Source organism: Nesoenas mayeri (assembly GCF_963082525.1).
Source record: "Nesoenas mayeri genome assembly, chromosome: 6".
NCBI classification, from domain to species: Eukaryota; Metazoa; Chordata; class Aves; order Columbiformes; family Columbidae; genus Nesoenas; species Nesoenas mayeri.
In genome coordinates, this window is record NC_137545.1 from 2703148 (window position 1) to 2722239 (window position 19092).

At 39.7% G+C, this 19092-nt stretch overlaps 1 protein-coding gene and 1 pseudogene across 2 annotated transcripts in view; both read left to right on the top strand.

Moving 5' to 3' along the window:
* LOC308041719 (cytochrome P450 20A1-like) overlaps positions 1-19092 on the top strand; it is a 136367-nt pseudogene that overhangs the window by 87965 nt on the left and 29310 nt on the right. The gene's annotated exons all lie outside the window — the stretch shown is intronic.
* The window catches only part of LOC308041678 (neurobeachin-like protein 1), a gene marked incomplete at its 5' end in the record, with an annotated part of 58659 nt that overhangs the window by 35265 nt on the left and 4302 nt on the right, over positions 1-19092 (top strand). Inside the window, 20 exons of the mRNA XM_080346586.1 lie at positions 908-1065; positions 1651-1775; positions 3342-3468; positions 4018-4166; positions 5018-5151; positions 5949-6050; positions 6712-6807; positions 6909-7033; positions 8234-8374; positions 8471-8601; positions 9814-9923; positions 10498-10615; positions 11064-11161; positions 11498-11614; positions 12114-12203; positions 13280-13389; positions 14009-14181; positions 14627-14721; positions 16623-16739; positions 18222-18383. Coding sequence (XP_080202712.1) covers positions 908-1065; positions 1651-1775; positions 3342-3468; positions 4018-4166; positions 5018-5151; positions 5949-6050; positions 6712-6807; positions 6909-7033; positions 8234-8374; positions 8471-8601; positions 9814-9923; positions 10498-10615; positions 11064-11161; positions 11498-11614; positions 12114-12203; positions 13280-13389; positions 14009-14181; positions 14627-14721; positions 16623-16739; positions 18222-18383 — 2478 coding nt within the window. The remainder of the gene's footprint in view (positions 1-907; positions 1066-1650; positions 1776-3341; positions 3469-4017; positions 4167-5017; positions 5152-5948; positions 6051-6711; positions 6808-6908; positions 7034-8233; positions 8375-8470; positions 8602-9813; positions 9924-10497; positions 10616-11063; positions 11162-11497; positions 11615-12113; positions 12204-13279; positions 13390-14008; positions 14182-14626; positions 14722-16622; positions 16740-18221; positions 18384-19092) is intronic.

Consider the following 19092-nt stretch of genomic DNA (forward strand, 5'->3'; position numbering starts at 1 on the left):
ATTAGTTTAAGATTTTATGGGCAATGTGACTTGATACACTTGTAGGATTTTCTTTTAATTATGTTCTTTCTATTTAAGAGTCTTATCTGTAAGCAGAATTATTTAAGAACATGAGGCCTTTCTCATAGTGCAGCAACCTGGAATTATGCTCAGATATAAGCTGCATGTTCTTTTACTTTGGTTTGAATTATTAAAATCTCTTATCCATTATGAGATGAGTCAGCGTGTGTGGTGTGTGTGTGTGTTTTGTTTTGTGTGAGTTTTTCATTTGATTTGGTTTCGTTTTGTTTCATTTTTGTTTGGGTTTTTTTTGTTGTTGTTTTTGGTGGTGGTTGTTGTTTACCCTATTTCAATACAATGAAAGTGTTTAAAATACTGAACAGCTCCTATTTAACATTAAACTTTTGGAAAAACTGTTTCTCAACTGACTCAGTTTAGGCAGTAGAATTAAGCAGTAATTACAGCAAATATAGCTAAGTTACATTTCTCTTGTGTTCTCTTTGTCTACTTAATAAGGATCCTTATAGTAAGTCCTCTTTTATTCAAGTAGCTAAAGGAAGGATAGAATGAGAGTAACATTCTAGAACAGGAGTTTAAAGAAAAATCCTACCTGTTACAATAGGATTACCATACTGACCACTTTTCTGATGACGAAGAATTCTTTTCATATGGATTCAGAATTGATAATACTTTCTTCACATCTTAAAGTCAAAGTCTGGTGCCATTTCTTCCAGCACTAAGCTTCTTAAAATTTTCCTTGTAAGCATTACCTTAAATTTTCAGAAATTTTTACCTCTTAGGCTTTGTTGTTCCTTCTTAATTGGTGAGAATCCTTGCAAGCCACAAAACTGTGTTTTCAAAGGTCAGAGTTATTTCAGTGCTAGATCTGTTTTTAATGGTCTTTCAGGAGCATTTTGTGGAACCGTTCGGCAGAAAAGCTCGACAGGAAAATCTGCGCTACAACAGTATGTTAAAGCAACTTCACGGTCAACACACAGCTACTCTGAGACAGTGGAGAGCAGCCCAGCTCTACCTCCTCTCTGAATGTGGCCCTTGGGCTGAGATGTAAGAAGTTTTTAAATCAAACTGTATATGATACTTAAAAGGAGTTTGCTCACATGACTAACTTAACTGTTTCATGTGAACTGTGGCAGATTGACTCCGATAACAATTCTTGAGACGTAAAGTTAACATTCAGTGCATCTTTTATAACGTGTCCTGCATTTAGTTACCAAAATGCAAAGTTTCAAGCATAGTGCCGAGGTAGTTTTCTGGGTACTCTTGCCAAGTGACCAAAAAAATTAGTTATCAGTGAAGTGATTGCAAAAACTTTTTGAGACATCCTACAGATAGGTGGCTCTGTTGGAAAAGAGATAACAGACTTGTTAATAAAGACTTCAAGTTATTATGCGTTAAGTTGGTTTCAGTTTAAAATAATAATAATAGAAAATAAATACTGTTTGCAAAGTACTTTAGGTTCATCAGAACTGCAAGATGAAATATGAAATTAAAACGCAGTTTATTGCTTTTCTGTTTTACAGTGTACAAGTGGATGACCAGTATTTTTCTAAATATGTACTGTTTCGTAACGAATTCACATAGGTCTTTACCTTCTTTTAACTGTTTTTATGGATATTCTTGTATTCCAAGGGAACAGCGTCCTATTCACTGGAAACTTTCAAATGTGGAAAATTTTTCACGTATGAAACTAAAACTGGTGCAGAATTACAACTTCAACTCTCATCAGGATGCTAGTGACCTGAGAGATAATTTAGGTAAAGTTGGATTGTATTTGCTATTTCCCTTGGGATTCTTCAGTCTTTACTGAAGAAAGATACACACTTTACTCTTTGTATTTAAGAATTGTATTTAAATACTCTTTGTATTTATTTCTTCTATAGTAAAATATGTGACGTAAGAGTGGTACTTTCACCTGAAACACCATCTTCCTACTGAGCAGAATTAATTTCCCCTTGTTTATTCAAATGTGAGTTTTTGTGCCAAAAAGTTAAAGAAAGCCTTTGGTTTAAAATAAACAGTCACACAGCTTTCTTGCGTAAGATTGTTTCAAGAAAAGGACACAATGAGATCAGAGTATGCACGCACTATTTCTTTACAACCTTTTAGAGCTTATAATTAAAATGTGTAGATATGAAGCACTTTGTTTCAGAAATATGCCAAACAGCAGAGTTAGGGGTGCAAACTGTTATTTAAGTTAGGTGTGTTGGATGTCAAGACTTGAGACAAAAAAAATAACTCTTTTAAACCCAAGTAAGCAAAAAATAAATGCAGTGTATTTCCATGAAGTCTGCACACTTTAACCATGTTTGACAGAACACTGCAAAATATTTTGTTGGAAATGTCCACATCAAAATTCAGTTTTCTAATGTGTTTGTGTCTTCCTGTTGTACTGTTACGATTTGACATGTATATCATGTAGTTCAGGGAGTATCTTTAGTGTTCTGCTTCTCCCAAAAGTATCTAAGAAGTCTCGTTATTTTTCACTCAGTTAAAACCAACATCTGGGCAGGAACAACCCCAGGTTCCAGTATAAGTTGGGGAATGACCTATTAGAGAGCAGCGTAGGGGAAAGGGACCTGGGGGTCCTGTGGACAGCAGGGTGACCATGAGCCAGCACTGGGCCCTTGTGGCCAGGAAGCCAATGGGACCTGGGGTGGGTTAGAAGGGGGTGGTCAGTAGGTCAGAGAGGTTCTCCTGCCCCTCTGCTCTGCCCTGGGGAGACCGCACCTGGAATCTTGTGTCCAGTTGTGGCCCCTCAGTTCCAGCAGGACAGGAAACTGCTGGAGAGAGTCCAGCGCAGCCACCAAGATGCTGCAGGGAGTGGAGCATCTCCCGTGTGAGGAAAGGCTGAGGGAGCTGGGGCTCTGGAGCTGGACAAGAGGAGACTGAGGGAGGACTCATTCATGGGGATCAATATGGAAAGGGTGAGTGTCAGGAGGATGGAGCCAGGCTCTTCTGGGTGACAACCAGGGACAGGACAAGGGGCAATGGGTGCAAACTGGAACACAAAAGGTTCCACTTGAATTTGAGAAGAAACTTCTTCTCAGTGATGGTGACAGAGCCTGAAACAGGCTGCCCAGGGAGGTTGTGGAGTCTCCTACTCTGGAAACATTCAAGCCCGCCTGGACACCTTCCTGTGTAACCTCATCTGGGTGTTCCTGCTCCATGGGGGGATTGCACTGGATGAGCTTTCGAGGTCCCTTCCGATCCCTGACATTCTGGGATTCTGTGTTTTGACAGCAGAAGATACACTCAGGAGTTCAGCTTTCCCAAAGTGTTGTAGCAAACATTTTGTGAGCTGCAATATCTGTTTCTGACAGGTGTGCACCAGACACAGCCTTCTAGTGACTCTCTGCTGCTGGAGGTGGTGAAGCAGGTGAAAGTGAGTGACTTGGAAGATGATGTTCTTGAACTACCAGAAGAAGACACTGCAGCCAGTTCCAATTTGTAAGTACAGCAGAGTAGGACTGGGCATGTGATGTTGTGCGTGCATCTATGTTTGTCTGTGCTCTTGAAGTCCAGCAGAGAAGTGGCGCTTCTCTGAGTGATACTCATGTATTTTCTTGTACCATAAAGGTAATTAAACGCTTGTTTGTGGTGTGTCACGTCTGCAGACTTCTGGGTAACCATTTCGTCAAATACTTGTGAAGGTAACTTTAGTCACATGAACCAGGACTTAGCGCTGCTCTGGGTCGGATAATTTAAGCACCCAGCAATTAAATAAGAAAGGGAAATGCAGCCTCATGTTTTTGTACTTCAGGGGAGGTCAAGTCCATTGTGCCTGAGACTGAAATATCAAGCCTGAAGAGTGCTGCTATGAAATGGTGTTTTGTAGTCTAGTCTGGAACATGCAAGACTGCTGATGGAAGTACCTTCGTATAGTCATTTATGTTGTACTTTTAATGCCATTCAAATGTAATTATTTTCTGAACTGTACTCTTACCAAGTACCCAAGCAACTGTGTAATCTTCCTAACACTTAGTGGTATTTTTATAGGGATGAGAAGGATGAGCAAAGTCAGAAAGAAAAGCTGATATTGTCTGAAGACTGTGAACTCATTACAGTAATTGATGTGATACCTGGCAGGCTGGAGATCACTACCCAGCACATCTATTTCTTTGACAGCAGCATTGAAAAAGAGGAAGGTGAGTGTGATCAGTGTCTCTTTCTGTTCAGTGCAGTTCAGCATTCTGTTTTCAGTAGGCTGAGCTGGATTTTTTTTGAGACTGAGTGTCAAACTAATTGTGAAGAGACAAGTTGTGCATTGGTACTTGAAATTAATATTGTACTTGGTGATCAGTAGCTGGCTGATCCCTTCAGAATCAAGAATCTGGAATTGTACTTACTGAGCTGCTAAATGGATTCACCATTCTGAGTATTTCATAAAAAAATTAACCTATTAAAAGAAATTAAGTTTGACTACAAAATGTCATTACCTCTAAATTTTTGGCACCTCCATGTTCTCCCTGACAAATGTTTCACTTTTACATTGATCAAAAAGTTGTAGTAAGTGATGATTAAAAGGTATGTGAACATCAATCACGTATACTATTTCAGTGAACTTTAATAGAATATACATAGCTGAGTATGAAAACAGTGACCAGAAATGTTTGACAAATACTGGTAAAATTTTCAAAACCAGTGTATCAAGTAGTTGACCTTTTGGGAATTCTAAACATAAAAGCCTCTATTCAAGCCTGTTTAAGAAACTGAAGGGGGTTGGTTCATATTTTTTATCAACAGAATACATTTATGAAGTGACCTTGATCAGAAAGCAAAAACCATTATACACTCCATCAGATATTCCCTGCTGCCTCCTTCTTTCAGTAGAACAATAGCTGAAGTTACATTTTCCTAGTAAGATGGTTAATCAAGCCGCACATAAAATTGAGCTTTTCTAGGGATAACTCCAGGGTGATTGGAAACGATACTGCGTTATGTCTAAATGAAAAGTTTTTGATATAAGCCCAGTCAACTATCAAAATTGTCTTCCTAGGAGTAGGTTTTGATTTCAAATGGCACCTTTCTCAAATTCGAGAGATCCATTTGCGTCGGTACAACCTGAGGAGGTCAGCTTTGGAGATCTTCCTGACCGACCAAACCAACTATTTCCTCAACTTCAATAAGGAGGTAGGCAGTGGCATTGGCAGTGGTTCCTGGCAGCAGCGGCTCAGCTCGTAACTCCAAGAGGTCGCACGCAAGGGGCGGAGCCTCGACGAGAATCCCGTTTTTTACAGCCTGATCAGATCTGACTGTGGGCATTCCAGAAGCTTCTCTGCACCCCCACCCTGGCTGTGGGTGCCCCTGAAGCCTCCAAACATCCCCCACACTGGCCGCGGGCGCCCAGCGGCTCCCTGGTGCCTCAGTGCTCCCTTCTCTTAATGACCCTGGCCGGGGGCTCTGGGGCCAAACAAAAGCAGCTGTTGGCCTCAAGCAGCAGGGAGAGGGAGATGTGTCTACTCCTTCCATATCAAAGGAGGGAGGGGGAGAGAGGGGGGTTTGCATTCTGCCACAGTCAGTCTATGAATAGCTCCTATAAAATGTTGTGGAGACTTGGGTTTGTGGGTTTTGTTTGTTCGTTTTTAGCAAATACACCTTTGCAATAATTTTGTAGGAAAAACATAGGTATAATTTTATTTGAACAGCAGCAGTATTTCCTAGAAGACTTCTGTGGCAACAGTGATTTTTTACTGTGCAGCATCTACACAAAAGTAAAAAAATCTGCTTCATGTTATTTGTTGCCTTTGTATCCTGTAATTGAAGGATGTCATGACCATCCATGTCCAAATGTTTTATGCAGCAAGAGATAGAAGTGTTTAAAGCATAATTGTATTCCATTTATTTCACGTTTTAAGTAGCAGAGAAGTTGTTTACTTGTCAGCTTCAGTCTCTAGAATAATTGTTTTATTCGTGCTGCTTTCTAACAGGTACGCAACAAAGTATATAGTCGAATATTGTCACTGCGTTCTCCAAATATTTCTGGGACAAGATCTCCGCAGGAACTTTTTAAAGCTTCAGGTCTGATGCAGGTATGAGACTTCAGCACAAACGGTCTAAAGCATTCCTCTGCTTCCTGAAGGAGTCCTGGAACATCCTGGACTACTGATTTGGCTTTTTTCCCCCAGTGTTTAGATGGCGACTGCCAATTTCTGTACCTTCGGTCTCGCCCCAAACTTTCACATGCATATTCTTAGAACCACTGTGTTCCGTCGTGTACAGTCAGTGAGGTAAACGGATGGAGCAGCCTCTTGTGTTGATGAGATTGTGACAAGGGTTCCAACAAGAGTAGAAAACATGTAGCAGACCTGCTTCTATTTTCAGTCCATGATACTGAGTGCTCATTTTGGAACTTTTTTCACTACATGCATGGATAATTTTCCCTGCTACCTTTTCATGATGGGGCTTTCAATGAAACTCATGAAGATTAAGCAGGAAATATGATCTTAAGAGAATTAGTAACATTGGTATAAAAGGAAAATGTCAAAGTGTCTGTATTACCCTAAATATGGATACATTTTTAAATGTAGTAGATGTGTTTTTAATTTCCATCTCTTCATACCATTCTTGCAGTTGTGTGTCTTTCACTTGCCAGTGCTGTCCTCTGGCAGATAAACACTGCCACAACGTGTAATTGGCAATAGTGGTATCTTTCATGTAGTGACTTCCATTGTATCTTTTTCTGTTTTTCAGAAATGGGTGAATAGAGAAATATCCAACTTTGACTACCTTATTCAGCTGAACACAATGGCAGGACGAACTTACAATGACCTCGCTCAGTATCCTGTGGTAATTAAAAAGGAATAATTTTTTTGTTTTTTGCCAGTTGTATTTTTTCTATTTTGAAAGATGGATTTTTAATCTCCGTTTTATCTTTGACTCTTTTATAGTTCCCTTGGATTTTACGAGATTATACTTCAGAAGAACTGGACCTGAACAATCCTGCAGTCTTTAGAGATCTGTCCAAACCCATAGGGGTGGTAAATGAAAAGAATGCCAAGGCTGTGAAAGAGAAGTATGTACCAGAACACTCCATTCTATTTCTCTATCTTTTCTGAGCCTTCAGGCTAATAAGATATTTCAAAAATAAAGTTGTGACAGTGAAAGTTTTAAAAACTAGTTTTATAACATCACAGGTGCATTTGCAAAGGTTACGATTTGTTGTTCCTACTGTATTCAGATTAGTTAGCTTAGATGGCACTGAAAGGAGGAATTTTCAGTTGTTTCTGAGATGTGGAGATAAAAACACTAAAAGGCTGGAGAAACACTTAAAGACCCAGCAGCTTGCAGAGAGAATACTATGTCCCATGTCTGCTTCAAGATAAGGAATGCAAAATCATACTGTGAGTTGAGCTGCCTGTGCTGAGAGGTAACATTGAACCAGAGTCTGTGCTGCCTGCTCTTTTTTTCAAGCATAGATTATTATCTTTGAAATAAAATATAACTCAGTGACTTGCAGCAACTCCTCTGTAGGTAGGAATGACAAGTACTTACTTACACCCACACATCTGTGTAGCAATCCTTCTTTTTTTGCTAGTGTGGGGAGTGAGTGTGCCGTCCGTCATACCACATTGCACCAGTCAGACAGCTTCCAAAACCAGCTTTCTTCAGAAAACTTGGAACGTGGAGAATTGTCTTTGAATGATTAGGCTCTGCCCTTGACTGTATTGAAATTGTAGTTAGTCATACTGCTGGAGAACCAATTTCTCTTACCAGCCTTGTGCCACTGAGCAATATATCAGCCAGATGGTGGCGGGGCACTGTACAGTGAGGTTGCCTGTAGAAAAGTGTCAATTAAATCTCTTTTCTGCATCTCGACACAGTCACACACACAATCTTTTTATCTTTTTTTTTTTCTTAAATCTTGCAAGAAACTGTGACAAGTCCCTTCAATAATATCTGTACAGCTTAGTGATGCAGGGGGGGTTGTCTGTTGCATTAAGTCATACTAAATCAGTCCTGTCTTACCCTTTATGCAGTTTCTGACAGCTGATAGCAACTGCCTAGGGAAGAGTATAAGAACAGGTATGCAAAGGCTTCATCTGGTGTACATTTCTGTCTGTCAGAAGTCTTTTTCTTAGGGACTTTTGAAGTCAGAATTGAAGTCCTCATGTTTAACAAAACACAATGTATTTTTCTCTTATAGAATGCTGTGATCCACATGTCAATCAACTGTAGTGCTCAGTTGTGTTTATAAATCTTTATTGTGTTTTAGATATGAGAATTTCGAGGATCCCCTGGGGATGATTGACAAATTTCACTATGGGACACACTACTCAAATGCTGCTGGTGTCATGCATTACCTCATTCGAGTAGAACCTTTCACAACGCTTCATATCCAGCTTCAAAGTGGCAGGTATACTGTGAGCAAATGAGCAGCACCCTCATTTTGCTTCATTACCAGTTTACTGAGGGAGTGAACCAAGTCTAACCTGGGATTTCTGATCTGCAGGTTTGACTGTGCTGACAGGCAGTTCCACTCTATTCCTGCTACATGGCAGGCGCTCATGGACAACCCCAATGATGTCAAGGAACTTATCCCAGAGTTCTTCTACTTTCCAGAGTTCCTGGAGAATCAAAATGGTAAACTGACTACGCCAAATATTCTCATAGAAAGCTGTTCTAGTGTTCTTCAGAGAAGAATTGTTACAACCATTTGTGAATGCTGTGGAACACTTCCTATGTAAACTTTATAGTGTGCTTGTAGAAATTACTTTAATCATCATGCTGGCTTCAGATTGTTTAATGAAGGCATCAGTTGTGTTAAGCAACAGCCTCAATGTTGTTGATAAATTCAGACTAGGGACTTAAGGATGGCTAAAAATAGTGTTGTTTACCTAATGTAAAATACCAGAGATGATCATTTGGATGTTTGAAAAAGAAAAAAATTACAGCAGTTAACACTGATTAAATAATTAGCAAAAGTTAATATAGGCTAACTAGTATTCTTCTTACTGGGTTCATTGGATGATAGAGTTTGGACATCTTCAAACATGTGAGATCTTTTATTTGCTCTAGGCAACCAACATATTTTCTGCTTGCTACAGTTACCTTCCAATGTAACGTTAAATCACCTGATTTTAGAGCCTTGTAAGGTTTCAGTGCCCACAAGGAAAAAAAAATGACTGATAATGCTGATTGCAAAGACAGCATCCTGCATTCTGATGTGAGACTCCTAGCCAGTTTTTAATTCACATTTATTGCATAGTGAATGGGTTTTCTACCTATTACACAATTTAAAAATGGATTTGTATGTGTGTTGCTGCTAATTTATTCTGCTAGCTACAGTCTACAAGAGTTCTAAGTTATAAAAATTGGAAACATCCAGGTCACACTTTCAAAAGTGATTTAAGCATTTAGAGTCGTTCTAGTGAAACCTGGTGGGATTTAAGACTTCTTGAAGCCTTGATACTACAACCATTGAAACCTGAAAGTAACTTCATTCTTATGAATAACCTCATTGAAATGCTTTGGACTCTTAGTCCTGCTAAAAGAAAGCAAATGCAAATCTGTTTACAGGTAGCTGTGTAAATGATTAGTGCTACTTTGAAGGTTGAGACTTCAGCTTTGGAATAATTTAGGTACTTCGGACAATTGTTATCCTGTATTATTTAACTTTTTAAACATTCAGGCAGAACTTGCCCTTGGTGGTAGCGTTGCTGGAAATATACATTAAGAATTTTTCAATATCCTTCCCTTGTATTGAGATAGTAATGCTTTTCAGTCTTTATTGAGGTATCAAGATACTTGAAATATTTTGTAGTAACTCTTAAAATTCTCCAAATTCTTCACTAGGTTTTAACTTAGGTCAGCTTCAAATATCCAAAGAGGTGGTAAATGATGTTGTTCTCCCCAAATGGGCTCACTCCCCAGAAGACTTCATTTATAAACACAGGAAGGCTCTGGTAAGATGGGGTTTATATGTGTGAAATAATGATAAAGCAGGTACACCTACACATCGTCACTGTGGCTTAAGTGTGAACTACTGAGGCTACATTTGAACTAGAGTGGTGGTTGCGTTTGACATTACAAGTACTGTTAGAACTTTCAGTTAAAAGCGCTGTGTATGTCCATAAAATGCTCAAAAAAAAAAGAAGGGAAGAGCTTGAAGATACGAATCATGTGGGAGTTTGCTGCCCTAAGACATAGAATGCAGAATTAGGTGGGTTTAGGTGATAAGGCTTCCCTTGCTTTTTAAAGATTATGCTTTATGGTTCTCAAGAGCTAGCAGCTTGCCTTCCATTGCATAGTTGCATTTCGATAGTCTAGATGTGCTGCTGTGCTGGATTAATTTTCCCTCTTACTGGCGGTTACTACCCTTAATGCACATGGATATTCTTATACTTCTGCCCTATACATTGGTGTATACCTAGTTTTGGAATTAAATATCTTTTGGAATTAAATCTCTTTCACAGAAAATAGTAAATATTTCAAGAAAGCAGCAGTTCTTATTCTTACAAGAGTATTTTTCTGTTCTAGGAATCTGAGTATGTTTCCGCTCATCTTCATGAATGGATAGATCTGATTTTTGGCTACAAGCAGAGGGGACCAGCTGCAGTGGAGGCACTCAATGTGTTCTATTATTGTACTTATGAAGGTACAAAGCAGTATGCTCTCTTGTCATTGTTGTCAGACTTGGGGATTTTCAGTCTTAGACAAAAACCACTTGATTTGTGAGCATGCCATATAGTAGACTATGGTAAAGCAACAGAATTATAGATGAAGCATAACTTGCAGAATTTTGAGTGGCTTTTATTTGCAATGTGCTGCATGCATGATGTATATTAAATTTATTTGATAAGAAAAAAGCCTTCAATTCTTGCACTTTTACAGATACACTTAAAATTCCACTTACTGAGTGGAGTTTTCAGATTATCTTTAACATGAAGGCATTGTTTGAAGGCTTTTCAGGAGTAAAATGTGATAACACTGCAATTAAATTAAGTTTCACAACATTTGTTGACCGTTATCAGTTCTCAATAAGTTGTCTGGATCATGTTCTTTTTCCATTTTTCTACCCTTCATCATTCTGGTTGTCATCCTAGGGGCTGTGGATTTGGATGCTTTAACAGATGAGAAAGAAAGGAAAGCTTTAGAAGGGATGATAAACAATTTTGGGCAAACTCCATGTCAGCTGTTAAAGGTAATGCTCTTTGTTCCCTCTCAGTGAGACCTTTGTGGTTAAATCCAACTGAGTAACAAAGGACTTTGGAAAAAGAATGAAAAGATGATGGTTTCTAAGAGCATAGTTTGTAATTTTAGGAATTTTAAGTCTTTGCTACATTACCACTGCTAAAGGTCACACTGATGGAAATTTAACATACCGTTTTCGAAAAAAAATAATATACGTTACCAAGCGAAATTAGGTGCTCAAGAGTCTATTTTCCCATTGATTCTCAAGAAGTTTCTGAGTATCATGTGACTTGAACAAATGAATAAATTTGTGCAACCTGATAATCCTTCAAATATTGTCTCCTAGGAGCCCCATCCACAGAGGCTGTCAGCAGAAGAGGTAGTGCAAAGACTGACTAAAAGTGACACCTCCACCCTGAATCTCTTTCAGCACCTCACTGAACTGAAGTCATTCTTCATCGAGGTAGATGTTACTTGAAATTTTGTAAAATCTGATCTGAAATTTCTGACGTGCTTGAAACAAAAGGTCACAACCTAGATGAAAATAAACATGCTTCCTATTTAAGAAAACGTTTTTAAAATGCAAATGTGTCTAAAATGAGCTCTGTCTTCTTAATTAGTTTCATAGAGGTTGAATCCCCTAAATTTGTATCTTCTGGCTGCTTGTGTGGGTGTTTTTTGAGTCTTAGGATGCTAAGAAAACCAAGAACATCACTGGCGGCACCTGAGGACTCCCTGAACTTGTGAGCTAAACTCCCTGATTTAGGACAGAGCCAGGGTTTCATTTCTGGTGTCTGCAACAAAGCATCCCTGCATGAACTGGATATGTGTGTTCCAGTGCCTTAGAGGACTCTACATGGCTGACGTTACTCCAGAGCCTTTGGGTTTTACTCTCCACAGATACCAGATTTGTCCTTTAGCTCTTACATATAATCAAACCGAAACTGTGTCCTTTCTCTTAGGGAATCAGTGATGGTGTGCCCATCATCAAAGCTGTTGTCCCCAGGAATCAGGCACGTTCCTTTATTTCTCAGGGAAGCCCAGAGATCTTGGTGAGTTGCATGTGTCAATACTATTCTTAGACTGCAGACAGTCAAATAGGTGTGTATGTTTCATACAACTTGTAGAGAAACACTTCTTAACTGTTCCTGTTCAAATGTGTTCCTTAAACCCATAGTGAATGTCAGCTATAAGTTAAACGTTTGTCTTCTATAGAGAAACCAGGCTGATTTGTTGAATGGCATTTAAGAACGGATGAGACATGAGTGTCAGTTGTCGTGAGGTGTGGTGTAAGTTGCCCACTCAATCCACTTCCATAATAGCAATCAACTTCCTAATGCAGTGCAGCCCAGCTTGAAAATGGCAGTTTTTCATGGCACCATTATGTTTATCATTACTTTCCGACCCATATATTAAACTATACTGTATGCCACATATACTTACTTCAAAGGCTGGCACTGTTGCTGAAATTAACTTTTGTGCTTACACTATGGCAGATGGCCAAATGATGAAAAGAGGAGAGTGGGTTTGTATTTACATCTGTATGTATGGTCTGCATACGGGCCTTGTGCAATAATACCTTGGTTTTGCAGGAAAGAATATTATTTTCCAATATTCCTACTTTGTAGGTCAGATGTACTGTCCTGGCTTAGTGTGGTATATGCATATATAATTTAGAATTTGGACACGTCTAAAATTCTCATTTTATTTTTTCTAAATATCTAATGAAAATATCCTCGACTATTTACATTCCCTTCTTATTTCTCAGAAATAGAACTGTAGTACAATTTTTTCTAAAAATCATCTTCCTGTGGTAATATGTTAACGTTTAATGACTGCTATTTCAAATAAGAGAAGCAGCAGCTGACTGGGTGTTTTGCATTTTACCTCCTTGCTACATGTTCCTTCTCCCTGCTTTCAACTTCTCTGGTGTATCTAGAACACACACTATTCTAATTTGGTAATATGCACCACATGTGCATTAACTCACCTCAGCTGGATGTTTTTTTTGATTTGTAGATGGAAATGTAGAAGGCCGCGCTGGATTTTATGCAAGCTCCATTGCCATCAAAGGCAAGCAGAAAATATACCTGTGGGTTTCACAGATTTTCCTTTCAAACTTTTTTAGGTAACAGCAAGTCTGAACTGTGTTATTGGAACTCATGGTTGGCTGCCTTATGATAAAAATATCTCCAACTATTTTACATTCATCAGAGATACCACAGTGACAAATCCCAAGTAAGCATGTGATGAGGCGAGGTGCGGATGAATGCATCTACACTAATAAAACACAGTAATTGTTCAACAGTCAGTGGGTTACACTGTTTTCGTTGGCTGAGTTTTCACATAAGAATGCATCTTCTGATGTTCAAGAATATTACCTCTAACCTGTAATACTGTTCTAGTAAAGAGTTATTTAAGTAGTACTTCAAGGTTCTCCATTCTTAGATGTACTTCTAACTTTTAAAAATAAATACTCATCTTTGAATCTGAGATGGTGAGTCTTCATACTTCCTTACACTATAGTGCAGGTATATGTGGTAGGTTTGCTTCTTTGCTTTTTAGAATATTCTTTTTTTTCTTTATTGTAACGATACTTAGTAGGGACATGAGTTATTCATATAGGATCAAATTGCATGAAAGACTGAAAAGATCTAAGGTGAAATCTTGCTTCCACTTGCTGCTGGTAGTGAGAGTATTGCCCTGGATATCAGGGTGCCAGAATTCCCCCAATTATTTTTTTAGATATAGCCTCCTCTACAGATGGAATTTCTTATTTATTTTTAAGGATATAGGAAGTGCAAAATACATTGGTCTGCACTAAAGCTACCCTTAACTGCTCATCATTTGCCTGCAGAACCCAGCGCAATGTGAGTGGTCCCTTTGCACCGGGGCTGGAGATCACCTCCAAGTTGTTTGCAGTGTCCCATGATGCAAAGCTGCTCTTTAGTGGAGGACACTGGGACAACAGCATCAGAGTGACATCTCTTACGAAAGGCAAGCTGGTTGGACAGCACCTCAGGCACATGGGTTAGTAATTGTTTATATCGTGAAATGAAAGGTTTTGCTTATTGTGTCTTGATGTTTGGTCTTCTTGGAAATAATTGTAGCCAGTGCACTCGAGCGGACAAGCCCAGCTGTTATAAAGGAATGGAAGCATAGGAACAGAAGAATATTTGAACCATGATTATACATAAATACTTCAGCATGACTTTTTAGTCATTGGAGTGATGGTTTAATGTCGTTTCAAAAGAAGGCTTGACTGCTGGTTTTAGGTAGCAAAGGTGGTTAAATCAGGTTGGTACACCTGTACAAGACTTCGTTGTTTAATATAGTCTCATCAGCCCTTATCACAGTGAACTGACTGCAAATCAGGATACGTTGTTGGTCTGTTACATGCACATTGTCACTCTGTGGGAAGTTAGTTTTAAATATTTATGTGATGATAACCTTGTGTTTTCTTTCCTTTATCTAGATATTGTGACCTGCTTGGCAATAGACTACTGTGGAATTCATTTAATTTCAGGCTCCAGAGACACTACCTGCATGATATGGCAAATAGTTCAGCAGGTAGGCTATTTAGGCATACTCTGAGAAGCAGTTTCTGAATGCTTTTTTGTGCTCCTCTGTCTTGCTGTGATGGTTTATTGATTTCCTTTCAGGTTGGCAGGGAAGACAGGCCACTAAAATTGATTAGCTTACTAATTTTACTACTCCCATTGTCTTCTGTATTTGAAATATTCACTATACGCATTAGTTACTTTACAGCTGAAGTACAGTATTTCAGAGGCACTCTTAAAGATGTCATAGATTATTTTCAGGATAGGCAAATATTGTTCCCCGTTGTACAGATAGAAGAACAAAAAAGAGACAGTGCTTGAGACTTCCTAAATTTGTTAGAACAGTGTTTATAGTTGGGGATTTTTACATTTCTAGGCTGCTGTTCAGTGTACTACTTGCATTTTAGTGTATTGTTTCCACTGTTGAACGAGTACACTAGGAGTTAGCAAAGCCAACACTAGTCTGTGAACTGGATTTATGCTGGCATTTCAGAATTCTTTAGTATTGGTCTTGCGCTTTCACACAATGAAAGTGTTTGTGTGATGCATGTGTGTACTCACACACGAAACATGAGGCCATTTCCATTGTTAAGCATTTAAATGCTCATTTCTGATTGCTGCATTACAGGTAACATGAGTAGGATTAACTGCAGGGGAAGCTGTCATACTATGGACAGCACATTTTGTCACATCACCTTGTTATAATTGAACTAAAGTCAGCACATTAAACCAGTACAGTGGCGTGTAACTGCATGTCTTTTTGTGGAAGCCGTCTTTTTGGTGGGAACATTTAGAATTCTTTCAAGAAGTACTTTGTACCAATAGTGTTTGGTCAAAAAGATGAGACCTTAGTGCTCACAACAGTATTTTTTTTGTCTCAAGTGAGGATAAATGTTGAGCATTTTTTAGTTTATCTTAGTGTGAGTTAAATAAGTCATCCTTTGGAGATGATATTTGTTTAGAGTTACTTTTTCTTAAGACTTCTCATGTATTTTTTTTATTTTTCTTTAATGGATATCTAAATATCTTGTATGTATTGTAAATTCTTCTTGTGAGAATTTTCCCTTGGTCTTTACAAAGTGGCAGCAATGACTGCATGCTGTCACGTCCATTCTACTTGTCTGCTCTGCATTTTTTCCCAGCTCTGTATTTTGACACTTGTTCTGCATCCCTGCATTCTTCAGGCTCCCTGGCCTTGCTTGACTGCCAAATATCTATCACAGAAGTGACAATAAAGAGTCCTCTTGGAACTATTTACTAATACCCTCTCACTAAGCACAGGTCTTGCCGTAGGACTGGTCTGAGGATGTCTGTATATGCTGGAACAAAAGTACTAAATGATTTTTTTACACCCTGCAGTCATGTGGGAAAATTACTGTTTTTAATGAACATTATTACAGTATTTCCTTTGTATATTGTACTACTGGTAGTCACTGAGAGAGAATATTAGCTCTTCCTTAGAAGATCAAACAGAGTTGCTGTAATTTTAAGGAAAATAACTTTCAACTTCTTTAAGCATGGCTGTGAACATAGTGCTTAAGTGCAATGTAAACTGTAAGAACTGAACAAGCCCAGATACACAGATGAAGAAAAAGTGGGTAGATGAGTGGATCCTAACTCCTATTAGGATTGCTAACTGTGGTGTAACCTGGACATCTGAAGGGATATAAACAAGGCAGCTAAAAAGCTCTGTCTTCCACATGTCCTTCGTTCATTCTTGTGATGTCAGTAAATAGCACTGCTGACATAAAAGGTAAAAAATTGGAATTGGAACAGATGAGTTATGCCTTCGCTTTTGGTCTATGTCAAATATACATCTCCCACAACTGATAGTGAAGATACCAGAAATTTATTTTTTGTTTGTCCTTCAGCTGCAAGAGAATGTGTCATTGCACTTTTTGTTACTCTCAGGGAGGAGTGCCTGTAGGTCTAGCACCTAGGCCGTTACAGATCCTTTACGGGCATACTGATGAAGTTTCGAGTGTTGGCATCAGCACTGAGCTGGATATGGCAGTGTCAGGATCCAGGGTAAGCATTGTCATACTTTGCCCTTCTTTGCCTTTTCTTTACTCAAACCATAGAGCATGTTTGAAGTTGATGAAGAATAATATAAAAATGTGACTGTTTCATGATGTTTTCTTCAGCCTTGCACATCAAGATGCTGTGCATCCTCTCCCTTGCTGCCTGCTTAAACTGGGCTGTCTCAAACTGCTCTGCACAGCATGGGCCTCAGCTACCATGTTGTGTTATTCTGCACAGATGAGCTTTAATGAGTGTGGACTTATTTGGAGATCTTAAGCTTCTCATAGGAACAATTCTGTGATAGTTTCATGCCTGCTTCCTTAACCTTGAAGGTTCTGTGCAGCTTATTTGTGTTCCAGCAAGACCTGGACAGGCTGGAGAGTTGGGCAGGGAAAAATTTAATGAAATATAACAAGGGCAAGTGTAGAGTCTTGAATCTGGGCAGGAACAACCCCAAGTTCCAGTATAAGTTGGGGAATGACCTGTTGGAGAGCAGCGTAGGGGAAAGGGACCTGGGGGTCCTGGGGACAGCAGGGTGACCATGAGCCAGCACTGGGCCCTTGTGGCCAGGAAGCCAATGGGACCTGGGGTGGGTTAGAAGGGGGTGGTCAGTAGGTCAGAGAGGTTCTCCTGCCCCTCTGCTCTGCCCTGGGGAGACCACACCTGGAATCTTGTGTCCAGTTGTGGCCCCTCAGTTCCAGCAGGACAGGGAACTGCTGCAGAGAGTCCAGCGCAGCCACCAAGATGCTGCAGGGAGTGGAGCATCTCCCGTGTGAGGAAAGGCTGAGGGAGCTGGGGCTCTGGAGCTGGACAAGAGGACACTGAGGGGGGACTCATTCATGAGCATCAATATGGAAAGGGTGAGTGTCAGGAGGATGGAGCCAGGCTCTTCTGGGTGACAAGAAATGGTAGGACAAGGGTTAATGTGTACAAACTGGAACACAAGAGGTTCCACTTAAATTTGAGAAGAAACTTGTTCCTGGTGAGGGTGTCAGAGCCTGGCCCAGGCTGCCCAGGGGGGTTGTGGAGTCTCCTTCTGTGCAGACATTCCAACCCGCCTGGACACCTTCCTGTGTAACCTCATGTAAGTGTTCCTGCTCCGGCGGGGGGATTCAACTAGATGATCTTTTGAGGTCCCTTCTGATCCCTGACATTCTGTGATTCTGGGATTCTACCTTACTGTATGACTCTGGCAGGCTGCTGAACTCTATCCTGCACTTAATTCTTACTCATATATGTGACCTGTGAAAGGGCTGATTTACTGTCTGTCCTTCCCCTATTGCCCTATTTGCATTTATTTTTCATGTGCCTGTAGTACGTTGCCTTGAGGGGAAGGTTTCTTTGTGTAGCGTTCCTAATGCTCAGGAATCTCGATCTCCGGTTAAGGATTTAAGTGCTTTCATAATATTCCCTCTCTATTTAAATATTCTTTCTGTGTGTTGCGGTAACTTACCTGCTGAGTAACAACTTACCTAAATTTGACTGCAGGATGGAACTGTTATTGTCCACACTATTCGGAAAGGTCAGTACGTGAGGACTTTGCGACCACCTTGTGAGAGTTCTCTCCTGCTGACTGTTCCCAATCTGGCTGTGTCCTGGGAAGGCCACATAGTAGTCCACACCAGCATAGAAGGAAAGACTACTCTTAAGGTACTTAGGTTCATGGCATACCTCTCTCTCTTTCTCTGAAGACATTAGTCATAAATGTTGTTAACTTTATCCTTCTTTTCTAAAGTAATAAGACTTTTTGAGCATCCTGTGTCTTTTTCCATATTTTTTTTTTTTTATTTTGCTAGTCTATGTGAGTGAAATTGGATTAAAGCTTAAGTCATAGACACACTGTGCACCTGTAAGTTTCATTAAAATCTCCCAATACCTGCAAGGAAGATGCCCAAGCATGTCCCAGTGAATCTTTGTGGGAGAGCTGCTTTGAAGTTGAAAACTGGGGGAAACAAGTTCCACTGTGCACAGAAACTGAAGTTGGCGAGGGGAGCAGTAGGTTCGGGGTGTAAGATTCCCAGTGAAGACACTGAGGTTTTTTAGTTTTAGAGGGAGAGCTCTAAGGTTCACAGTGTAGCTTATTCTGTCCTTTGAGTAGCTGCGTAGCTGCTTTAATAAGGGTAGAGGTGTTAGGATTTCTATGAACATGGAAAATTTCTTGAAGACAAGTTTATTGGATGTTGGCATGCTAGCTGCTATGGGAAGCTGGGGACAGAAGAGACCAAGGTATTGTCAGGCTGAAAGAACTTCAGGTGGTCACGTTAGCTATGTCTTTAATCCATCAGTAATTCATTGCCTTGTCCAGAAAATACTTCTAGATCTAGCTCTGTGGAAATATACCTATTTCCTCCTGCTTTTC